This window comes from Staurois parvus, unplaced genomic scaffold (genome assembly GCF_062004578.1).
Source record: "Staurois parvus isolate SC_StPar_1 unplaced genomic scaffold, SC_StPar_1.0 ptg000445l, whole genome shotgun sequence".
Classification (NCBI taxonomy): domain Eukaryota; kingdom Metazoa; phylum Chordata; class Amphibia; order Anura; family Ranidae; genus Staurois; species Staurois parvus.
The window spans coordinates 6,294,554-6,316,747 of record NW_028318241.1 but is presented as its reverse complement, the minus strand read 5'-3'; the positions used below and the strand labels follow the sequence as shown (position 1 = coordinate 6,316,747).

Sequence of the window (22,194 nt, the reverse complement as noted above, 5' to 3'; positions counted from 1 at the left end):
GGCAGCATGTGTCCAGTGAGCATCTCAAAGCTAGGTCCAATACCAGTTCATTTCCTAACATCATTTGTAAAGTGATATGGTATCAGTGGTATGGTGGCAGGACTAGTAACCGCTACCAGACCCATGGCCTTGTTAAAATGATCTAATTCTCATGGCTTTTCTCCTTTCCTCACTGCGCTGGAATTCTCATCATGATGTGTTATTGGCTAGAAGAGTCACTTGTATATATTTATGTGAAATACAGATGTTATGGATCATCACATCTAGTAGGTCCTGGTCCTCGTCATCTCAATGTCACTTTGCAAGAAAATCCTGTTTTATTCGTGAAGATGTGAGCGCTCCATCATGCACTGCATCATGACGTAGTGAATCCTTATTTATACCAAGCTCCCAACTGTCCCTGATTTGAGGAGACTATCACTTATTTGGAATGAAATTCCCCTGTCCTTTATGCTTCCTCAAATGTCCCTCTTATTGCCCATCTCCCCATCTGTATAAAATGTGTCCTGTAATCCAGCAGGTGACAATTGGACAGGGCTGACAACACCGAATAGGATTGCAGTTCAGAAAAGGCAGGGTTTTTAGCTCAGTACAGGAAGGTTTTTTTTAACCACTTGCCCTCCTGACCCCCTTCCCCCCCCCCCTTCCTGACCTGGCCATGTTTTACATTTGCGGTTCTGTGTTACCTTAACTGACAATTGTGTGGTCATGCAACACTGCATTCAAATGAAATTTATGTCCTTTTCCCACGAATTGAGCTTTCTTTCGGTGGTGTTTGATCGTCTGTGCGTTTTTTTGGGTTTTTTTTTTTTGCGCAATAAAAAAAAAAGACTGACGATTTTGAGTAAAAAGACAATATTTTTTACTTTTTGCTATTAAACATATCCAGTAAAAAAAATTTAAAAATCACATTTTGTCATAAATTTAGGCCAAAATTTATTCTGCTACATGTCTTTACTAAAAAAAAATCCCAATATGTGTAAATTAATTGGTTTACGTGAAAGTTATAGCGTTTACAAATGGCGGTATAGATACTGTAATTTTTGTATTTTATTTTTTACTAGTAATGGTGGTGATCAGCGACTTATAGCGGGACTGCAGTGGGCATTCTGGCACTGGGGGGGGGGACTAACTTGGTGTCACTGACATCCCCAGTGACACCAATACAGTAATCAATGCTAAAAAAAAAAGCACTAACACTGTACTAATGGGCAGGAAGGGGTTAACATGGCGGGGTGCTCAAAGGGTTAACTGTGTGCTGTTTCACAGTAAGCTCTATGTGTGTGCTTCACTGTAATCACACTGCTTTATATGGCTGTGCTGTGCAAAGTAATCCATCCAAAGTAATGTGCACAAGCTGACAGGGAGGAGAACTGTATTGTTTACATACAGTTCTCCTCCCCGTTGGAGATACTCGGCTATCACCGTGCTTCGGCGAGTAATCTCCGGCCGGGACCCGGTGATTGACAGCTGCGGCCACGCCCCCTACCCGAAAAGGCGAAATCACATATATATACATGATATTGCGCACCCGTGCCGCCCTGTAGCAGTATATCTGCTATAGGGCGGTCAGGAAGCAGTTAAAGAAATAAAACATTGGGACGCATATTGCAGAGATGTTGTGCATATGTTTGTTTTATTGTGATCAGGTATACACTTTTCCAAAAAATATTTCAGCACATTGTTAAGAGAGAAGTATGGCCAAAACCTTTTTGGCTATACTTCTCTTGTGGGTCACAGGAGTGCACATACTTGTGATCTCCTGTGACCTAGAATCAGCCAACAGCAGTCCAAAGCTAGCTGTTGGCTGATGTCACAGAGCCACTCCAGGTTCTGTTAGGATCCTGACAATGTCAGGATCCACCTAGATGCCTGATTGACCGCTGGCTCTACCTCCCAGCTTGCTGCTGAGAGCCTTAGCCAGCCACTCCCACCACCTCCAGAGACACAGTGAGTGCTGAAGGGGCATAGTGGAGAGCAGTGACTAACAGTCACCACCCTCTGCTCAGCACTGAGCAATCAGCAGTCTTGTGATGGCTCACTTATTGGACATAGAGCCACCAGGAACAGCTGCAGCATCATACTGATGCTGCAGCAGGGATATAAATATGGATAATTATTTTTTGTATTCTCACACTTCTCCTTTAACTATACAATATAACAATTGAATTATGATATACAGTGGGGCAAAAAAGTATTTAGTCAGCCACCAATTGTGCAAGTTCTCCCACTTAAAAAGATGAGAGAGGCCTGTAATTGGCATCATAGGTAGACCTCAACTATGAGAGACAAAATGAGAAAAAAAATCCAGACAATCACATTGGCTGATTTGAAAAGAATTTATTTGCAAATTATGGTGGTAAATATGTATTTGGTCACCTACAAACAAGCAAGATTTCTGGCTCTCACAGACCTGTACCTTCTTCTTTAGGAGGCTCCTCTGTCCTGCACTCATTACCTGTATCAATGGCACCTGTTTGAACTTGTTATCAGTATAAAAGACACCTGTCCACAACCTCAAACAGTCACACTCCAAATTCCACTATGGTGAAGACCAAAGAGCTGTCAAAGGACACCAGAAACAAAATTGTAGACCTGCACCAGGCTGGGAAGACTGAATCTGCAATAGGCAAGCAGCTTGGTGTGAACAAATCAACTGTGGGCGCAATAATTAGAAAATGGAAGACATACAAGACCACTGATAATCTCCCTCGATCAACGCAAGATCTCACCCCGTGAGGTCAAAATGATCACAAGAATGGTGAGCAAAAATCCCAGGACCACACGGGGGGACCTAGTGAATGACCTGCAGAGAGCTGGGACCAACGTAACAAAGGCTACCATCAGTAACACACTACGCCGCCAGGGACTCAGATCCTGCAGTGCCAGACGTGTCCCCCTGCTTAAGCCAGTACATGTCCGGGCCCGTCTGAAGTTTGCTAGAGAGCATTTGGATGATCCAGAAGAGGATTGGGAGAATGTCATATGGTCAGATGAAACCAAAATAGAACTGTTTGGTAGAAACACAACTCGTCATGTTTGGAGGAGAGAGAATGCTGAGTTGCATCCAAAGAATACCATACGTACTGTGAAGCATGGGGGTGGCAACATCATGCTTTGGGCTGTTTCTCCGCAAAGGGACCAGGACGACTGATCCATGTACAGGACAGAATGAATGGGGCCATGTATCGTGAGATTTTGAGTGCAAACCTCCTTCCATCAGCAAGGGCGTTTGAAGATGAAACGTGGCTGGGTCTTCCAACATGACAATGATCCCAAACATACCGCCCGGGCAACGAAGGAGTGGCTTCGTAAGAAGCATTTCAAGGTCCTGGAGTGGCCTAGCCAGTCTCCAGATCTCAACCCCATAGAAAACCTTTGGAGGGAGTTGAAAATTCCGTGTTGCCCAGCGACAGCCCCAAAACATCACTGCTCTAGAGGAGATCTGCATGGAGGAATGGGCCAACATACCAGCAACAGTGTGTGCCAACCTTGTGAAGACTTACAGGAAACGTTTGACCTTTGTCATTGCCAACAAAGGATATATAACAAAGTATTGAGATGAACTTTTGATATTGACCAAATACTTATTTTCCACCATAATTTGCAAATAAATTCTTTCCAAATCAGCCAATGTGATTGTCTGGATTTTTTTTCTCATTTTGTCTCTCATAGTTGAGGTCTACCTATGATGCCAATTACAGGCCTCTCTCATCTTTTTAATTGGGAGAACTTGCACAATTGGTAACTGACTAAATACTTTTTTGCCCCACTGTAGCTGTCTACAAGAACACTAGGTGACAATAAAGCATATGTGATATGCATGGAGTGTTAAAACACCACTTTGCATTATTACCACTTTATTGTTTTCTAAATTGTGACTTTGTAGGCCTTATCAATAATGTAGCTTACCTGAAGGACAGTTTAAGTTTTGCATTATGGCCCTCAGGGGGCTTAACTATATGCCCCTGAAGGTTTTAAGTTTGAAATTTGATCATTTTCCCTCTCTTTCTATTCTTTTTTTTTCTACATTTTTCATACAGTTCTACCAGAAACCCCACACAATATTTCCTGTATCTACTTCCATAAAAAAAACTTGACTTGTACCTGGATTACTGGAAAAAACACACGAATTCCAACTATTTTTACCCTAAATAGGATAACGTAAGTTACTTTTCTTTCTTTTGTACAGTAAAACATGATCGCTGGGAAGTCATGAAATGTGACAGCATTGGCTCTTTCTTTTCAGTTTAGTACAGTTTCTTTATTTTTCGCAGGTCTTTTGGTAAATCAGTTCTGTGTTGGACCAAGAACAACTCCTGCACTTCCTTCTATCCTGGTGACGGTGAGCACCTTGATGGGGAATATGAAATCCAAGTGGAAGCTGAGAATAACCTTGGCAAGGCTGCAAGTCTCGAGATAAAAGTGCGCACATACATATTAGGTGAAGTTTGAATATTGTGAAATGTTTCATTTTTTTTTTTTTTTTTTTTAGCAGCACCCATTAATTCCTCCTGGGGACCCCCACATCACTGCAGGACACATTTGTGGGAACAATTGGGATCTGCAGGGGACACAGGATATTGACACTTCTGGAAGTGTTGGTTTCCTAGCAGATTTCAGGGGACCAATTCTCAGCAATAGAGTGGAGTTATAGTGGTGTGACCCTCCTGCGCTCCAAGTGTGTATTTAAAAAAACGAAAAGATAATAAATCAAATAAATATGTGTATAAATCCCAAAGGGAGCTGCTAGCATTAAATCATATACCAGTGATCAAGTAAATATAAAACATAAGAAATGCTGCGCTACATTCAAATCAAAACAAATTGTGAATGTGGGATCCCAAAATATCAAATCAAAAAATGTGACAATATTAACAATACAAGTCTATGCGTGCTTGCTGATAATACCAAAATCCAATAAATCACTCAAAAAAATGTGAAAACACAAAAAACTATATCCATATGTATGCGCATAAACCAAACATACACATACATATAATTAAATCACTCGTGCCTATTGTGAAGTGAAAAAATAACCATATTAATAGTGCACACAAACTTATATCTCAAAGTCCAAAAAAATAAAGTATTGTTGGTGAACAAAACAGTAAGCGGTGCTTCCAAATAATACTGTTAGTGACCACAGGTGAAAACTCGTGCATGTTTCTGGGTATATATAGATCTACGAATCCAACCACCTTCTGGATTAGCCTCTCACCTCATCCCCTCGACCCTTGCGGATCAAAGAGCAGTAGTGGATCCCTCTCACAGATCCTCCAGGCACCAAAACACTCCAAAGACAGCTTTCAGGATATACTATTCCCACTACGGCTCTTCTCCAGGAAAAGATGTAATATCAATCTCTCAGAATGAGACAAAGGAATCCTCCCATAGTGTAGTATATTTAATTATACCATAGGAACATGTAACATTAAAACTTACGTAGCAGCCAGTCCAAACTAAAGCCTCATGCTTTCAGATGAGGATATATCTGTTGGGTGTACAGCTGGATGCACAGGTGTACCAAGATGGCCGCCACGCCGGAAATACGTCACCGCGTTAAGCCGACGCGTTGCGTCACAATATCATGTGACTTCATCAGGGCCCTGATGAAGTCACATGATATTGTGACGCAACGCGTCGGCTTAACGCGGTGACGTATTTCCGGCGTGGCGGCCATCTTGGTACACCTGTGCATCCAGCTGTACACCCAACAGATATATCCTCATCTGAAAGCATGAGGCTTTAGTTTGGACTGGCTGCTACGTAAGTTTTAATGTTACATGTTCCTATGGTATAATTAAATATACTACACTATGGGAGGATTCCTTTGTCTCATTCTGAGAGATTGATATTACATCTTTTCCTGGAGAAGAGCCGTAGTGGGAATAGTATATCCTGAAAGCTGTCTTTGGAGTGTTTTGGTGCCTGGAGGATCTGTGAGAGGGATCCACTACTGCTCTTTGATCCGCAAGGGTCGAAGGGATGAGGTGAGAGGCTAATCCAGAAGGTGGTTGGATTCGTAGATCTATATATACCCAGAAACCTGCACGAGTTTTCACCTGTGGTCACTAACAGTATTATTTGGAAGCACCGCTTACTGTTTTGTTCACCAACAATACTTTATTTTTTTGGACTTTGAGATATAAGTTTGTGTGCACTATTAATATGGTTATTTTTTCACTTCACAATAGGCACGAGTGATTTAATTATATGTATGTGTATGTTTGGTTTATGCGCATACATATGGATATAGTTTTTTGTGTTTTCACATTTTTTTGAGTGATTTATTGGATTTTGGTATTATCAGCAAGCACGCATAGACTTGTATTGTTAATATTGTCACATTTTTTGATTTGATATTTTGGGATCCCACATTCACAATTTGTTTTGATTTGAATGTAGCGCAGCATTTCTTATGTTTTAATAGAGTGGAGTTGTATGAGAAATGGGAAATGTAAAAATTATCTTTCTTCTGAACAAGTTTATCCTTGTATGATTATTTTTACTTTTGTGACTGGATCACTTTAAGGCCAAAAATAACCAGATAAAAATGAATCGTCCATTAAAAGATAGAAATGCTTTTGCTGCACTATTTAACGTCAATATAGCAATTTCCCATGCAGTACTTTCTTTCTGCTGCTAGATGTCCTCAGTCAGATGGCCAGTATCATTTAACCTCTTCTTCTAAGCCCAGGTCATCCTGGACCTCCTCTCTCTCAGCCTGTGACTGGAAAGTGAAAGGAGAAGCAGCACAGTGATGAACTCATCCCCCTCTCATTGTACTGTCTCCTCCTGTCAGCATGCTTCTTGTAAGCACATGAGCTGATAGGCTACTTGTATTGCTTCTTCCACTCATACTGCAGCCCTACTGTGCAGAGACTGCAGGAAGCTGGTATCAGGTCAAATTCAGTTACTAACTCTGCTTGTACTTAAAAAAAAAAACATTTAATGATGTCCTAATGATTACATAGTTACATAGTTAGTCTGGCTGAAAAAAGACAAAAGTCCATCCAGTTCAACCATAGAAAAAAAAAAAAGTTTTATAATCCTTTACCCACAGTTGATCCAGAGGAAGGCTAAAAAACCCATCAAAGCATGATCCAATTTGCTCCTGCTGGGAAAAAAATTCCTTCCTGATCCCCCCAGAGGCAATCGGATATTCCCTGGATCAACTTTACCTATAAATGTTAGTATCCAGTTATATTCTGTGTATCCAAGAAACAATCCAGGCCTTTTTTGAAGCAATCCACTGAGCTGGCCAGAACCAACTCTTGAGGGAGTCTATTCCACATTTTCACAGCTCTCACTGTGAAGAAACCTTTCCGTGTTTGGAGATTACATTTCTTTTCCTCCAGCCATAAAGAGTGCCCCTTGTCCTCTGTGATGACCTCAAGGTGAATAGTTCTACACCGAGTTCACTATATGAACCACTGATGTATTTATACATGTTGATCATATCCCCCCTTAATCTCCTCTTCTCAAGAGAGAATAAATTCAGTTCCTCTAATTTTCCTCATAGCTGATCTCATCCATGCCTCTTATCAGTTTGGTTGCCCTTCTCTGTACCTTCTCCAGTTCCCCAATGTTCTTTTTGTGAATTACAGTGTTGTGTTAATTTGTGTCTTTTATATCAGCATGGAATTCAGCCCAACGCCAGGCATGGCTGTGTAAATCTTTAATTCTCAATTTATTTGTTTATTTGGTGTGATCACTTGAATAGCTAGAACATTAATAATGACTTTCAGATAGTGGGATTTTGTCATATCGTATGTCATATGATGACATTCTTAAAACTTACTTGCAGACTAGTTATGTGATTTTTTTTTTTTTTTTTAGTGAAACTAGACCCTCCTAACAGTTTGTATTTGGAACCGTTTTGCACTGAAAATCCGTTATTGATGTTGTCATGGAAAAGACCTGTTCTGGCACCTGATGACATGAATGTGAAGTGTACTATACGGTATAAACAGCTACAGAGTGTTCAGTGGGTAAGCATTTGGTCACAATCTTGTATATCAGCTATGGACTCCCTGTTGACATAGAGAATAACCCAGCACTCCCTCTCATGCACATTACAGGGCTATCATCATAATCTGTACATGGGAAAACAGGAAGAGATGAATTATAATCTCACAGGACTTGAAGCTTTTACTGACTACACTGTTTCTATGAGGTGTATTGGTAACGATGGGCAAATTTTCTGGAGTGACTGGACTGAGGACATTACAAGAAGGACATTAGAAAAGGGTATGTTACAGAGCACACTGACAATAGGTGGTCTGAGACTCTAGTAGTCTTTGTGTTATAATAGTCTTATTATCTTGGCAGTGAGGCTCTGTTCACATCTGGAGATTTGGGATCACGGGTAGAATTGCTGTGATTCTACCCACAATTACGAACCGCACTGCACTCGTGGCAAAGCGTGCCACCCATGTTTTGGGTGCTGTTCATTTTTAATGGCACCTCAAATGTGGTGTGGTTTTGCAACAATTTCTACACAGAAAATGCAACAAACTGCATCATGTGAGGCTTGTGACCCAAAATAAACTTCTACTAAAAATTAATGGCATCCAAACTCGCGTGGCACATTTTGCCACAACCGCAGTGTGATTTTGAATTGTGGGCAGAATCACCGTGATTCTGCCCGCAATCCCAAATTGCCAGATGTGAATGAGACCTGATTACTACTAAAGTAGATGTCATTTGCTATTTTGCTAAAGCACAGTCTATCATAAATCATTCTGTCACTGAAGTCTATGGGGGGGAAACTTGTTATTCAGTTTGAGACATTTGTAGGGGTAATGAGCCATTGTTTAATAAAAGGCACATGAGGATGGGTGATGAATGCATGGTGCTTTGTTTCACATAAGTAACTGTTCTGGAGTGTGTCCCTGTACTATGTACAAAGGTCAGCCCAAGCAACTGTTAAGCAACAAGTGTATGCTGCAAATACCAAACTTGAAAAACGCCCTAAAATCACAACATGAAGGATTATGTGGGAAGGTGCAGCAGCAGTAAAGATGTGGAGGCCGGTTGCAAATAGAACTTGGAACTTGTAATGAAGAGAATGGCAAACTACAAACACCCCAGTGGGTGAATGCCACTTAGAGAAAACACTCACAGTTCAGTTCAAATGCAGAGATGCAGCTGGAAAAGATGCACCAACAGCGCCTGTCTCAGAAAGCGGAGTGTAGTCTGGCTGTTCTGGTCCCAAAAGGGGAGACTTCCTTACAGGATAGCAAAACCCTAACCTTGTTCCTACTCATCAGGAACCTTTCCTTGCCGCTAATCACTTTCCCTCTCAGATGAGGTCTTGCTCCCTACGCTACCCACTTTGCAAAATGCACTCCAAAATCCTGGGGCAGGGACTTGTAAAGATCCTGCTGACCCAAGATGGCCATCAGGTGGATGCAGTGTAGCCAACCAGAATGCTGCTTCCATGACCCAGGAAACCATAGAGAAACCATGTTTTCCTTGACTTCCTTTCCAGGCTGTGGTACCACTCAGGATGAGATCCACCTACAGTGGAGAAAACAGACTGTACCTGCCTACAAAAAAAAAAAATAAACCATCCATAAAAGACGAACCCTCAAAACAAAGGCCAACTACAGTATATTTACAAAATGGTAAATGAAAGACAAAATGATCCCAATAAATTACAACCAGCAAAAAAAGCTAGTAAGCAAGTATACTACAAGAAGGTAGTTCTAAGAAGGACTGTTGAGTTTTTAGAACTGTGGACACGGGGAAATACCAGTGGATATGCAGCCCACCACTGCAATCTACAATAAATCCCCTCCACTCTCCCTATATGGAATTGTCAGTTCTTCATTACAGTAACAACACACATTGACAATATGGCTTCCTGTCAGCCCTCCCTTTTAAAAAAAAAAAAGGGGGCTAAGTTATTTATTTGTTCAGATTATTGTTCATGTGACTCAGCTGACCAGGGTCTTATGCAGGCCATAGATGGGGAGAAAAACTGCAGATTTTTCTTTTAAAAAACAAAAATTCGGTCGTTCAAGCGGCCGACGTTACCATCAATGGTAAAAAAAATCGGCCAATTTTCATCCCTTCTACAGCAGGCAAAAAGTGTCCCTGCAGAGAGCTCCGCTATTTCTGACAGTTCTCTGACAGTTCCTTCACATTTACAGCGGTTGAAACATTGTATCTATTTGTTTCCATTTAGGATACAGATGTTTTTATTCGGAAACAAATAGATACATTGTTGCAACCGCTGTAAATGTCAAAGAACTGTCAGAGAACTGTCAGAAATAGCGGAGCTCTCTGCAGAGACACTTTTTGCTGGACTGGAATTCTTCTTATTTTCATCCTACTTCTTCTTCTTCTTCTTCTTCTTCATCCTCATCCTCATTCTCTTCTTCTTCTTCTTCATCCTCATCCTCTTCTTCTTCTTCTTCTTCATCATCCTCATCCTCTTCTTCTTCTTCTTCATCATCTTCATCCTCATCCTCTTCTTCTTCATCCTCATCCTCTTCTTCTTCTTCATCCGCATCCTCTTCTTCTTCTTCATCCTCCTCTTCTTCTTCTTCTTCTTCTCTTCCTCATCCTCATCCTCTTCTTCTTCTTCATCATCATCCTCATCCTCTTCTTCTTCTTTATCCTCATCCTCTTCTTCTTCTTCATCCTCCTCCTCCTCCTCTTCTTCTTCTTCTTCTTCCTCATCCTCTTCTTCTTCTTCTTCTTCTTCATCCTCATCCTCTTCTTCTTCTTCTACACCCTCATCCTCTTCTTCTTCTTCTTCTTCTTCTTCTTCCTCATCCTCGTCCTCTTCTTCTTCTTCATCCTCTTCTTCTTCATACTTATCCTCCTCTTCTTCTTCCTCATCCTCATCCACTTCTTCTTCTTCATCCTCATCCTCTTCTTCTTCTTCCTCATCCTCATCCTCTTCTTCTTCTTCATCCTCATCCTCTTCTTCTTCTTCCTCTTCTTCTTCTTCTTCTTCATCCTCATCCTCTTCTTCTTCCTCTTCCTCATCCTCTTCTTCTTCTTCTTCATCCTCTTCTTCTTCCTCTTCTTCTTCTTCTTCATCCTCTTCTTCATCCTCTTCCTCTTCTTCTTTTTCTTCTTTTTGTCTTCCTCTTGCAGGTCACTGCTCATGCGCAAATTTTTTATCGGCAAAAAATCGGCCGATTTGCCCACTAATTGCCGCGAAAATCGGCCGATCGGCAAAATCGGCTGATTTTTTTCCAACTTTACAGAAAAAAAAACCGGCCAAAATACCGAAAAACGGCCGACCAAATAGCCCACTAACGATCCGAAAATCGGCCGATTTTATTTTCAGCCGAAAAATCGGCCGATTTTCGACCCATCTATGGCCTGCATTAGACTATGTGCTGTTGATGGGTTCTTCCTAATTCCTGGCTAAAACATATCACCCATTAGTTTGGGATTCGGCCCAAATGCAAATCCTGGGGATCTGCTTTGAACCCAAGGTCAAGATAAAAATCAAACCTTTTCCTTACTGCTTATCTTTTGCAGGGTTTTGGCAGCTTTGATGCAGTGCAGTTGTCCTGTCCCCTTTGCAGAAAAACACCCCCAAAGCAGAATGTTTCCACCACCATGTTTGACAATTGGGATGGTGTTCTTGAGGTCATAAGCAGCATTCCTCGTCCTCCAAACATGGCGAGTTGAGTTGATGCCAAAGAGCTCTATTTTGGTGTCATCTGACCACAACACTTTCAACCAATCCTCCTCTGCATCATTCAGATGTTCAGTGGCAAACTTCAGATGGGCCTGGACATGTGCTTTCTTGAGCAGAGGGACCTTGCGGGCACTGCAGGATTTCAATCCTTGTCGGCGTAGTGTGTTACCAATTGTTTTCTTGGTGACTGTGGTCCCAGCTGCCTGGAGATCATTGACAAGATCCTCACATGTAGTTCTGGGATGATTCCTCACTGTTCTCATGATCATTGACACTCCACAGGGTGAGATCATGCATGGTGCACCAGATCTAGGGAGACTGACTATTGTTTTGTGTTTCTTCCATTTGCGAATTATTGCACCAACTGTTGTCACCTTCTCACCAAGCTGCTTGGCGTTAGTCTGGTAGCCCAGTCTAGCCTTGTGTAGGTCTACAATCATGTCCCTGACATCCTTGGACAGCTCTTTGGTCTTTGCCATGGTGGAGAAATCTGGTTGGAATCTGATGGTTTGATTGCTCCTGTGGACAGGTGTCTTTTATACAGGTAACAAAATGAGATTAGCAGCACTCCCTTTAAGAGACTGCTTCTAATCTCAGCTTGTTACCTGTATGAAAGACATCTGGTAGCCAGAAATCCTGCTGAATGATAGGGGATTAAATACTTATTTCCCTCATGAACATGCAAATCAGCACATAATTTGTTAGACATGCATTTCTTTTGAATTTGTTGTTGCTATTCTGTCTCTTAGTGTTACAATACACCTACCATTCAATTTTTAGGCTGATCATTTCTTTGTGAGTGGGCAAACATTAAAAATCAGCAGGGGATCAAATACTTATTTCCTTCACTGTAGATGATCCAAAAGCCCCGAGACTGCTGCTGGAAGCTGCCATTTTGTGGATGTCATGTCAATATTGCTATCAGAGTTTTCCAATCAAGTGAAATTATATACTTTTCTCCTTCCATCCTCCCCTGATGCTACATAAAAGGATATGTTGGGAGGGAAGGAACAGAGGAGCTGGGCCAGCACAGAGAGTAATTATATACTCCTAGAAGAGGAGAGGTCCCTGATGTAAAAGTAGGGAGGAAGCTGTGCTAGGGAATTGACTTGTCTTGGAGTAGTCTAATTTTCTAGCAAGTTCAAAGTGAATAAAATATAATATATGGAAAACAAAAACGCTGCAAGAAAGAATTTTGAATTCTTGATTTTTCTTTGAGTTTGCCTACAGTTTTTAAGTTGGTGACAGGGCTCTGTGTTGATTTGGTTATACCATACCAGGGGCAGACTGACCATTTGGAAACTCGGGCACTGCCCGAGGGCCCAGGGTCAGTAGGGGGCCCCATGAGATGCCCCGGGTACCTTTTTCATAGGCTTTTTTGAGTTTGGGCAAGGACACAGGGGCCCCATGATCCCCTATTGCCCGGGGGCCCCATGAGTTGTCAGTCCGCCCCTGTACCATACAGGATGTTTTTATTTACCAGTACAGACACTGTGTTCGAAGATTGTGAATGTATAAATTGGGTACCTTTTTCATAGGCTTTTTTGAGTTTGGGCAAGGACACAGGGGCCCCATGATCCCCTATTGCCCGGGGGCCCCATGAGTTGTCAGTCCGCCCCTGTACCATACAGGATGTTTTTATTTACCAGTACAGACACTGTGTTCGAAGATTGTGAATGTATAGAATGGGTACACCAATTTATACATTCACAATCTTAGTGTGTGCTTTGGGAAAAATCTTTTTAGATATAGCTGTGAAATTCCGTGTCCCGTTGGTGATACTGGCATGAAAGCACACAGTTCTATAGATGTGTAAAGATTCAGTCTCACGCATCTAAATATGTTTTTTTGTTTTCTTTCACTGTCAGCACCTTCTCAAAGTGTAGAACTTTGGAGAGTGATCACTAATTTGAACAACACAAGACTGGTACATTTGATGTGGAAGGTATGTCTATATGTGTATTGGGAACCAATTTTATATTTTTGATATAGTGAGGAGTAGAACCTCTGCTGGGTATCTGGGACTCCCTTTTAGAAACTTTTTAATATTATTATCCCCTCTTTTACTGTTCCAGTCACAATACTTTGAACAGTCAGGAAGTGAGGGAAAATCTGCAACAGGGACATATGTAGAAATAAAAAGCTGATAGTTGTTCTAGTCTTCTCCTACACTACAGGAAAAAAAGTATTGCTGCCTGTGTCACTGCTGCAGATTTTCCTTCACTTCCTGTCAGGTGACCCCGTTATCACATGAGCAGGAAATTTGTGAAATCTCCCTAAGGGAGGCCCAAACAGGTGTAAAATCTCCACAGAGGTTCTCTAAACATTTTGTCCAGGTTTGCACTGTAATGACTTTTGCATAAATGTTAAAAAAGATCAGCAAAGTCCCTCTCCGCTCGAAGACTTGTGTCTGGACACATCCTGTCTCCCACATCTTTTATCTCAGCTATATAAACTACTAGTTGCCCCCACCAGAAACCTTTGTCCCACCATACATACATAGGTTTGAGGAGGTTCTCCACCTGACCTTCTTCTCTGCCTAGGTGGAAAGGGCGGTCCAGTTTGCACATAAATCTTCATTAACAAGTTTGAAGAGCAGCGTTTCAAGATTTTTTGCTGCTTGTATAGGGGCCAAAGAACTCTACACACAATCTTCCTAAACACATCCAGGCTTTGCTTGAGATGGGGCCGTGAGGACACTGCTTACTTGCACATCTTATGGGATTGCTCAAAAAAATCACCCTTTCTGGAACCAAGAACGTCAGTTGGTGTTCCAGCTCATGGGGGTGGAATTGGGTACTTGCCCTCTGAGCTACGTGCTTTTGCAGTACAAATCTTCACTTACAGTACACTTGCTGAATGCAGCCAGGGCCTGCATCCCTACTCTTTGGAAACAATCCACCAGCCCCACCCATTTCTCTGTGGTTGTCTAAAATGAATGACGTCAATTTTATGGAATGCCTTACAGCTACCTTTTACAACAGGGAGGAGAAATGTTGTGGCACGTGGTATCCATGGTCGAGCTTCTACTACTTATCAAGTGTTGCTGTGACCATTCGATACAGGTTGCAATCTGGGTAGTCCAGGCCCCCCAGTTGTAGTTAACCAACAAGGTTCTGCCTAGACCACTGTGTGGGCTCATGCTTACTTATCCAGTTGTGCGTTGACGGTTTTGGTTCCCCTCCCTCCTGCTTAGCAGTGTTAGACAGTAGTTTACTAATCCTTCTCTCAAAGAGAAATCTTGTAAAATGTCAATGTCATATAATAAAATACTCCAAGGTAAATGCTATAATACAGGCAATATGCACAATATTTTCACTTTGAAAGATTAACATACACTAAAGGGCATATTTATAAAGCAGCTTAATTGACGGGTGCCTGTGTTTCAAATGACCGTGATTGATTGACTGAGTAATGTTTGGTGAAAGTCACACTCACTACTGTAAAAATATGCCCCTAAGATTATTTTCATTAAGCATATGGCAGGGCAAAAGTAAGACAAAATATATATTTAGTGCATCTGTGTTGCATATTTCCCCATGTTTATATTAAACACCCAACATAAGTACATACAAATAATTTTTTATGTGCCAGAAAAACAGCATACCCCTACCTTGGTCTGATACCACAGTGTATTGTTAACTCTCAAATACAAGCATGTGGTGTCAGCCCTGCCTACTTCATGTTTAATGGATTACAATAAAACACAAACCTCTCTTCATCAACTCCTTCCTTTCTCTTCATAACCCCTCCATGTGCACAGGCAGAAAGCACATGAAAGGTAACAGCTTGGAAGATTTCAGGCAGAATCAATACAACATATAATTTTGCTCAAAAGCTTGCATACTATTGGAGACCTGGTAATACACAGTACATACAAATGTTAAAGAAAAGAGAAGTGAGCAGGTAAAACACATTTCTTTCATTTCTTATAGGATTCATATTCAACTGTAGGTCATAACAGAATGGCACAATCATAAAACAAAACATGGCAACAAGTAAACAAATGAAATGACTCCTGTTATAAAGTCTGTATACTCTTCGTTCTTAATACTGTATTACCCCCTTTAGCATCAATGACAGTGTGCAGTCTTTTGCAATAGTTGTCTATGAGGCCCAGAATTCTTGCAGGTGGTATAGCTGCCTATTTATCTTGGGAAAATACCTCCAGGTCATGCAAAGTCTTTAGTCGTCTTGCATGAACCGCACGTTTGAGATCTCCCTAGAGTGCTTCAATGATATTAGGGTCAGGAGACTGTGATGTCCATGTCCAAACCTTCTCCTTTTTCTGCTATAACCACTGGAGGGACAACTTGGCCTTGAGGTTAGGGCCATTGTCATGCTGGAAAGTGCAAGAGCGTACTATGCACAGCTTTCAGAAGAATGCATATTGATTGGCAGTATTTTCTAATAACATGCTGTATTCATCTTGCCATCAGTTTTCACAAGATTCCGTGTGCCTTTATAGTTCACACTCTCACAAAACATCAGTTAGCCACCACCATGCTTCCCAGTGGGGATGGTATTCTTATCGCTCTAGGCCTTGTTGACCCCTTTCTAAACATAGTGCTTATGGTTGTAACCATAAAGCTCTTTTTTGGTACCATCACTCCAGATTAGTGTGCCAGAAGCTGTGAGGTGTGTCAATGTGTTGTCAGGCATATTGTAATTGGGCTTTTTGTGTGGCACTGGCGCAGTAAAGGCTTCTTTCTGGCAACTCGACCATGCAGCTCATTTTTGTTCAAGTATCATCGTATTGTGCTTCTTGAAACAACCATACCGTCTTTTTATAGAACAGCCTGTATTTATCCTGAGGTTACCTATGGGTTTTTCTTTGTATCCCAAACAATTCTTCCGGCAGTTGTGGCTGCAATCTTTCTTGGTCTACCTGTCCTTGGCTTAGCATCAAGAGATCCCTGAATTTTCCACTTCTTTATAAATGATTAGACAGTACTGATTAGCATATTCAAGGCTTTGGATATCTTTTTATAGCCTTCTCAATCTTTATAAAGTTCCATTACCTTTTCAAGCAGTTCTTTTGACACTTCTTTTTTGCTTCCCATGGCTCAGCCTACTCATGGATCTAGCCTGCTCAGTGCATCCACGTGAGAGCTAACAAACTCATTGACTATATACAGACACTAATTGCAGTTTAAAAATCCACATATGTGGGAAATTAACCTTTAATTACCATTTTAGTTTGTGTGTGTCACCTTGTGTGTCTGATTAAAAGTGTTCCTTTACTATTTGAGCAGTGTAAAAAAAAAAACCCAGTGCATCTCTCCAATCCATGCACAGTTACCTGTTTTGTTTCTTTGAAAATGCTGTAAGTATAGAAAAATACCAGCTGATCCTTCCGGAAATCCAGTGAGATTATAACTTCCTATAGTGAGCTGGCAGTTTTACTTCACTGAAAGCAGCACTGTCACCCCTGCCTAAAGCTGGCCATACACTAGTAGATTTTAGAATGAATGTTCATACAAGTATTTATACAAAAAATTCTCAGTGTGTTTGATGACATCACATATGTCATTTGAAAGCACTTTAAAATTTCTTTAGTTTTTAACATTCAGTTTTGGAATGAATAGACTTATCTGAACATAAATCCACATACACTGTTTTTTTGTTTGAGAAAAACATTTCCATCCTTCTTCAAATTTTGTAATGGTCACGAATGAAAATAAACGTTGATTTTGCTGACAATTTGAAAATCAAATGGACATTCTTCATTGCAGTGCAAGCCATTTATAATGCCCTAAATGACATCACCAATCTTGTCTCAAAATATCACCCAAACTGTACACTCCTCACACGACCTCCTGCTCCCTAGCTCCCTTGTCTCCTCCTCCCATGCTCGTGTCCAGGACTTCTCCAGAGCTTCCCCCATCCTCTGGAACTCTCTACCCCAATCCATCAGACTATCGCCTACTCTGCTCACTTTTAGGCGATCTCTGTAAACCTATCTCTTCAGGGAAGCCTATGCTTCCCTCAGATAATCAATAACCAGTCCATCCCCCACAGTTACCACCTTTTGTACCATTAGCTCCTCCCTCTTAGATTGTAAGCTCCAAGGAGCAGGGCCCTGCTATCCCTCTTGTATTGAACTGTATTGTTGCTGTGTCGTCTCCCATTATATTGTAAAGCGCTGAGCAAACTGTTGGTGCTATATAAGTTTTGTATAATAATAATCTCTTCTGCAATAAAATGCCCCTACCTGCCTGTTCGCTGTCTTCTCCGGTGGTGTAAAGCACCGGGCCAGTCTCTGTGTGCCAGATGACAGCCTCCTGTGCATGCACAGGAGTGACATCATCTCGTGCTGGCAAATGAAGATGGCTGAAGACCAGAACACAGGAGAAGATGCTGGCGCCAGCAGGGGACCGTTGGAAGGGTAAGTATTAACACCTGTAATATGTATATATATATATATATACACACATATATAGTTTCAGACTTTTTCAGGGGCTTTCTCAACTAAGCACACCCTTCTTCCTGCATGCCTGGGCTAAAGGCAGATGGATTCTAAGAAGTAAATGTTCCACAAATCAGCTACTCTTAATCAAGATAGCCATAGCTAGAAATACTAGGGGGTGTTTTTAAAAGTGATTTCTCCACAAAATCATGGAGACATGGATGGATGGGTGGGTTTTCTCTAAATAATTAAAAATTAATTAAATTTACTTTTCAGTTTGTGGTGCTCAGATACAGTTAAGTTCCACTTTAAAAAAAAAAATATCATTTCATAAAAACATTTTTAACATTGTAATGCATAGTGTATACTGTAATTATACCCTATTGTCATTTTTCCATAGGAAAAGTCCAATATAAAACAATCTGGAATAACACAAGGGTTTATTGTACAATGGCACCCTGAAAATAGCATATCAGCTCTCCAGAATAAAACAACAAGACAGAATGAAATGGTGCTGAGTTTACCTAATAAAGCCTACATGATATCTGTAGTATATTACAACTCTGTTGGATCATCTCCAAGTGCTACACTGAGAATCCCAGCCAGTTATGAAAAGAGTAGGTATCAATATCTCTGCCTGTATATAAACAATTATTCTGTAAAATGGAGGTTTACAATTCTTAGGGTCTCCCAGTTGTCTTTTCCATCCACTGGATCTGACACTGTGTCATGGCTATTTTCCTCCTCATAAACAGTAGTTGGTAAAGACACTTTTCGTTCTTTGTTATGGTGAGTGGGTAGGGTAGCTTCAACTTAACTAAAAGCTGACATAAAGAAACAAATGGAAACCATGATGCACATAGAAGAACAGTTACCATAGAGTGATGGCACAGACTTCCCATTTTTCATTCTGGTTCTTCAGACTACCCCTAAAGTACAAATACTGATTTTCAGCAAATTGAAGTATAGGCATGTCCTTCCCACATCCCACAATCTACGGCTGAGGCCTCAGGAGAGGTTGCTGGGGTCTGTGCAATACATTGTGAGATGCTGACCATGCTGTTTGATTTCTAGGATATTGGCATAGCATAAAAAAACTCACGGGGACACTAAGGGTAGTCTAAAGGATAAGTATAAATTCAGGGGGTATATACCTGTGTCTTACTGTGTTCTTCTGTCATCTACATCAGTGGTTCTCAACCTGTGGGTGGTGACCCCTTTGGGGGTCGAACGACCCTTTCACAGGGGTCCCCTATGACTATCGGAAAACACATATTTTCGATGTGTAAAGAGCAGCTACTGTGTAGAAAGCAGCTGATGTGTTAAAAGCAGCTACTGTGTTGAAAGCAGCAGTATTGGAGGTAAAACGACACTTCATGAATTATAATTACTGGGTAACTAATTTTATGGTTGGGGGTCACCACAACATGAGGTATTGTATTAAAGGGTCACGGCATTAGGAAGTTTGAGAACCACTGATCTACATCTCTCTTTCCATTGTTTTCCCATATGAAAATATTGCTTTAAAGAACAGCCCTGTAAAAGCAGAACAGTCCAAAATTATTTTGGCTGAACCTGAATAAGTAACAAAATGGATACTTGTTGCATGAAACTGTCAGTGACTGTATTTTATAAGCCTTTATCAACCTTTTTATCCCGTAGGAACCCTTGAAAAAAATTTCAGATCTCAGGGAACCCCTACTGAAATCAATTCATCAGGGGCCAATGGGAAGAATCCTTCACTTAGTTGAAAGGATCATTGGTGTCTTGTAGTTGACACGGCTGTGGCTTTGGCCCCCAAACTGTACAGGCACTATCAGATGGGATGTCAATCAGCCAAATCTCATGCCCCATAGGAACCCCTGGAGGAACCCTGGTTGAGGTATAATATAACAATCTTTGGTACCTGGAAACTGAAAATCCAGGCTTTGGCGAGGATACATTATAAATCAGGGGTAGTCCTAGCTCCAATAGCAACCCAACTCTGTCTTCCATTGATGAGCACATAGATGATCATGCTACTGAAAATCATTATGGAAGCTAGTTGCTGTACTACAGCCACCACTACCATATAGATGACAATCTTTCTAAAAAATTTGGTCGGGGAACCTTTCTGCTCTAGGTTAATATAGTGGTGTTCTTATGCCATGGCCCACTGTGGATGTAGACAAAAATGTGGGAGTTGTCTGAAAATAATTAGACAATTCACATATATTTTATATTTGTACTTACTATGCATTTAACTGGTGGTTTAATTATTTGTGTGTTTTTTCCTGTAAAGTCACAGGTAACATAAAAGTTTCAACATTGTAAACAGTGAGTTTTTCACTTTGACTGGAGGAGAATTTGCTGTGGGTTACTGCATTTTGCATTTTAAACAGACAACTATATTATAGTGTCTTTTTTTGTTTTATTGCCTTTAGTTGTAAATACAGGTTTTAATTCATCCTACATGTTTTATGTTCCAGCTGAAAGCCTGATTCACAGTGCTCAGGTGTTTATAATGAATGAAACGGTGGCTGTGGTCTGGAATGTTACAGATATGAAGATAAAGACATACATGGTAGAGTGGTGCATGGATTCCATTTTGAACCCATGTAGTAAAATATCCTTTCAACAAATGGACAATTTACTAGAATGGACTGGAGACAAAGGTAATGGTCTAACACATCTGTCGCTTATAGAAAGTACAGTTGGCATCTGGAACCATTAAACAAGGCCCTGAACATAACAAATTTGGGTAAAGCTTGCATTACAAGGAAGGCAGTGTGATTGGATCAAGCTGCTAAGGCAGACACATAAACTAGTGTGGCCCCTACCTTCTCTCTTATTGGCCCTTCATTGTTTAAAACGTTTAAGTGAAATATGAGCCAACTGTTCTCTACAAAAGATACTTCGTCTGTAATTTCCCAATGTTCAAGAAATGTTTTGTGACCCCTTTCTTTGTACAACACATAACCGTGCCTTCATCCTGCTGAGTTGCCAGGATGCTCCGTATGTTGAGCACTAACACTACTGAAGTGTTGCTTCATCCATAAGCTCCATAAGCTGCACATGCACAGTGTGCTCTCTCCCCTGACACTGCAGCGACTGAGCTCAGGTCTGCATGTGTTTTAACCTACTGAGGCCCTTTAACTACATAGTTCTAAACTTTTTCAGAAATTAAATCTTCAGAAATTAAACCCAATAACATGAATTTGTATATTGCAGCTTTTCAGGCCTTAGATGGTCCTTAGGTGGCTGTATTAGTTTTCTTTTTTAAGGTGTTCTTACGTTTACTTTCTAAAAACCAAGAAATACCTGAGCTTGGTGTCTAATGCCAAACTGGATCACAGTTGCCACTATATCTGAATACTGGATAAACATAAACTGATGAACAAAATGGTGCGCTGTCTCTTTAAAGTGTCACTAAACCCAGGACCCTGTATTCACTATATCTGGTCTCCCACAGTACACAGAACATGGAAATGCAATTATTTTAGTAAATATAAACTGCTAAATACCTTTTCTTATCAGTTAGAGCAGTCTTGTGACTTCAGCAGAGCACTGGTTAAAGCTTGTAGGAGGAGTTTTCTTTCTGCTCTAGGAGGATGCAAAACCCCTGACCCCCTGTCTGGACAGTGCTGATTGGCCCTGTGCTGATCACATGCACTCTCCCAAGAAAAAAAAAAAAACCTCTCTAACAATACACACCAAACTGAGCATGTGCAAGAAGAGCTACAGGTTCAGTCTGTATCAGGTGGTAATTTCAACAAGCAGAGGGGCAAAGAAGAAAGGATCAACAGCCTTTTTACACAATGCAGAGGATTAACCCCTTAGGATCCACAGTGAGTATAGCAAGCATGCTTTACTACATATACAGACTGATTTTACTGTTGTGGGTTTAGTAGTACTTCAGACGCAAAACACTACATGTACAATGTGTGCCCAAACAAAGTGCTAATGTGCCATAGAATTATTATGCTTTAATTCATATCTCAAAACATTAAGTCAAACTAAAAAAACAAACACAAAACTAAACAGTATATCAAATATACTGCACAGCCTCTTTACATATAACTAGTTATAGTGCAAATAAATATGAACATAAAGTGCTAATGTGCCATTTATTAAT

At 40.8% G+C, this 22,194-nt stretch overlaps 1 protein-coding gene across 1 annotated transcript in view; it reads left to right on the top strand.

Moving 5' to 3' along the window:
* The window catches only part of LOC149453649 (interleukin-31 receptor subunit alpha-like), a 56,290-nt gene that overhangs the window by 17,111 nt on the left and 16,985 nt on the right, over window positions 1–22,194 (top strand). Inside the window, exons 4-10 of the mRNA XM_089688078.1 lie at window positions 4,044–4,164; window positions 4,278–4,444; window positions 7,843–7,994; window positions 8,085–8,253; window positions 13,540–13,616; window positions 18,481–18,697; window positions 20,549–20,734. Coding sequence (XP_089544204.1) covers window positions 4,044–4,164; window positions 4,278–4,444; window positions 7,843–7,994; window positions 8,085–8,253; window positions 13,540–13,616; window positions 18,481–18,697; window positions 20,549–20,734 — 1,089 coding nt within the window. The remainder of the gene's footprint in view (window positions 1–4,043; window positions 4,165–4,277; window positions 4,445–7,842; window positions 7,995–8,084; window positions 8,254–13,539; window positions 13,617–18,480; window positions 18,698–20,548; window positions 20,735–22,194) is intronic.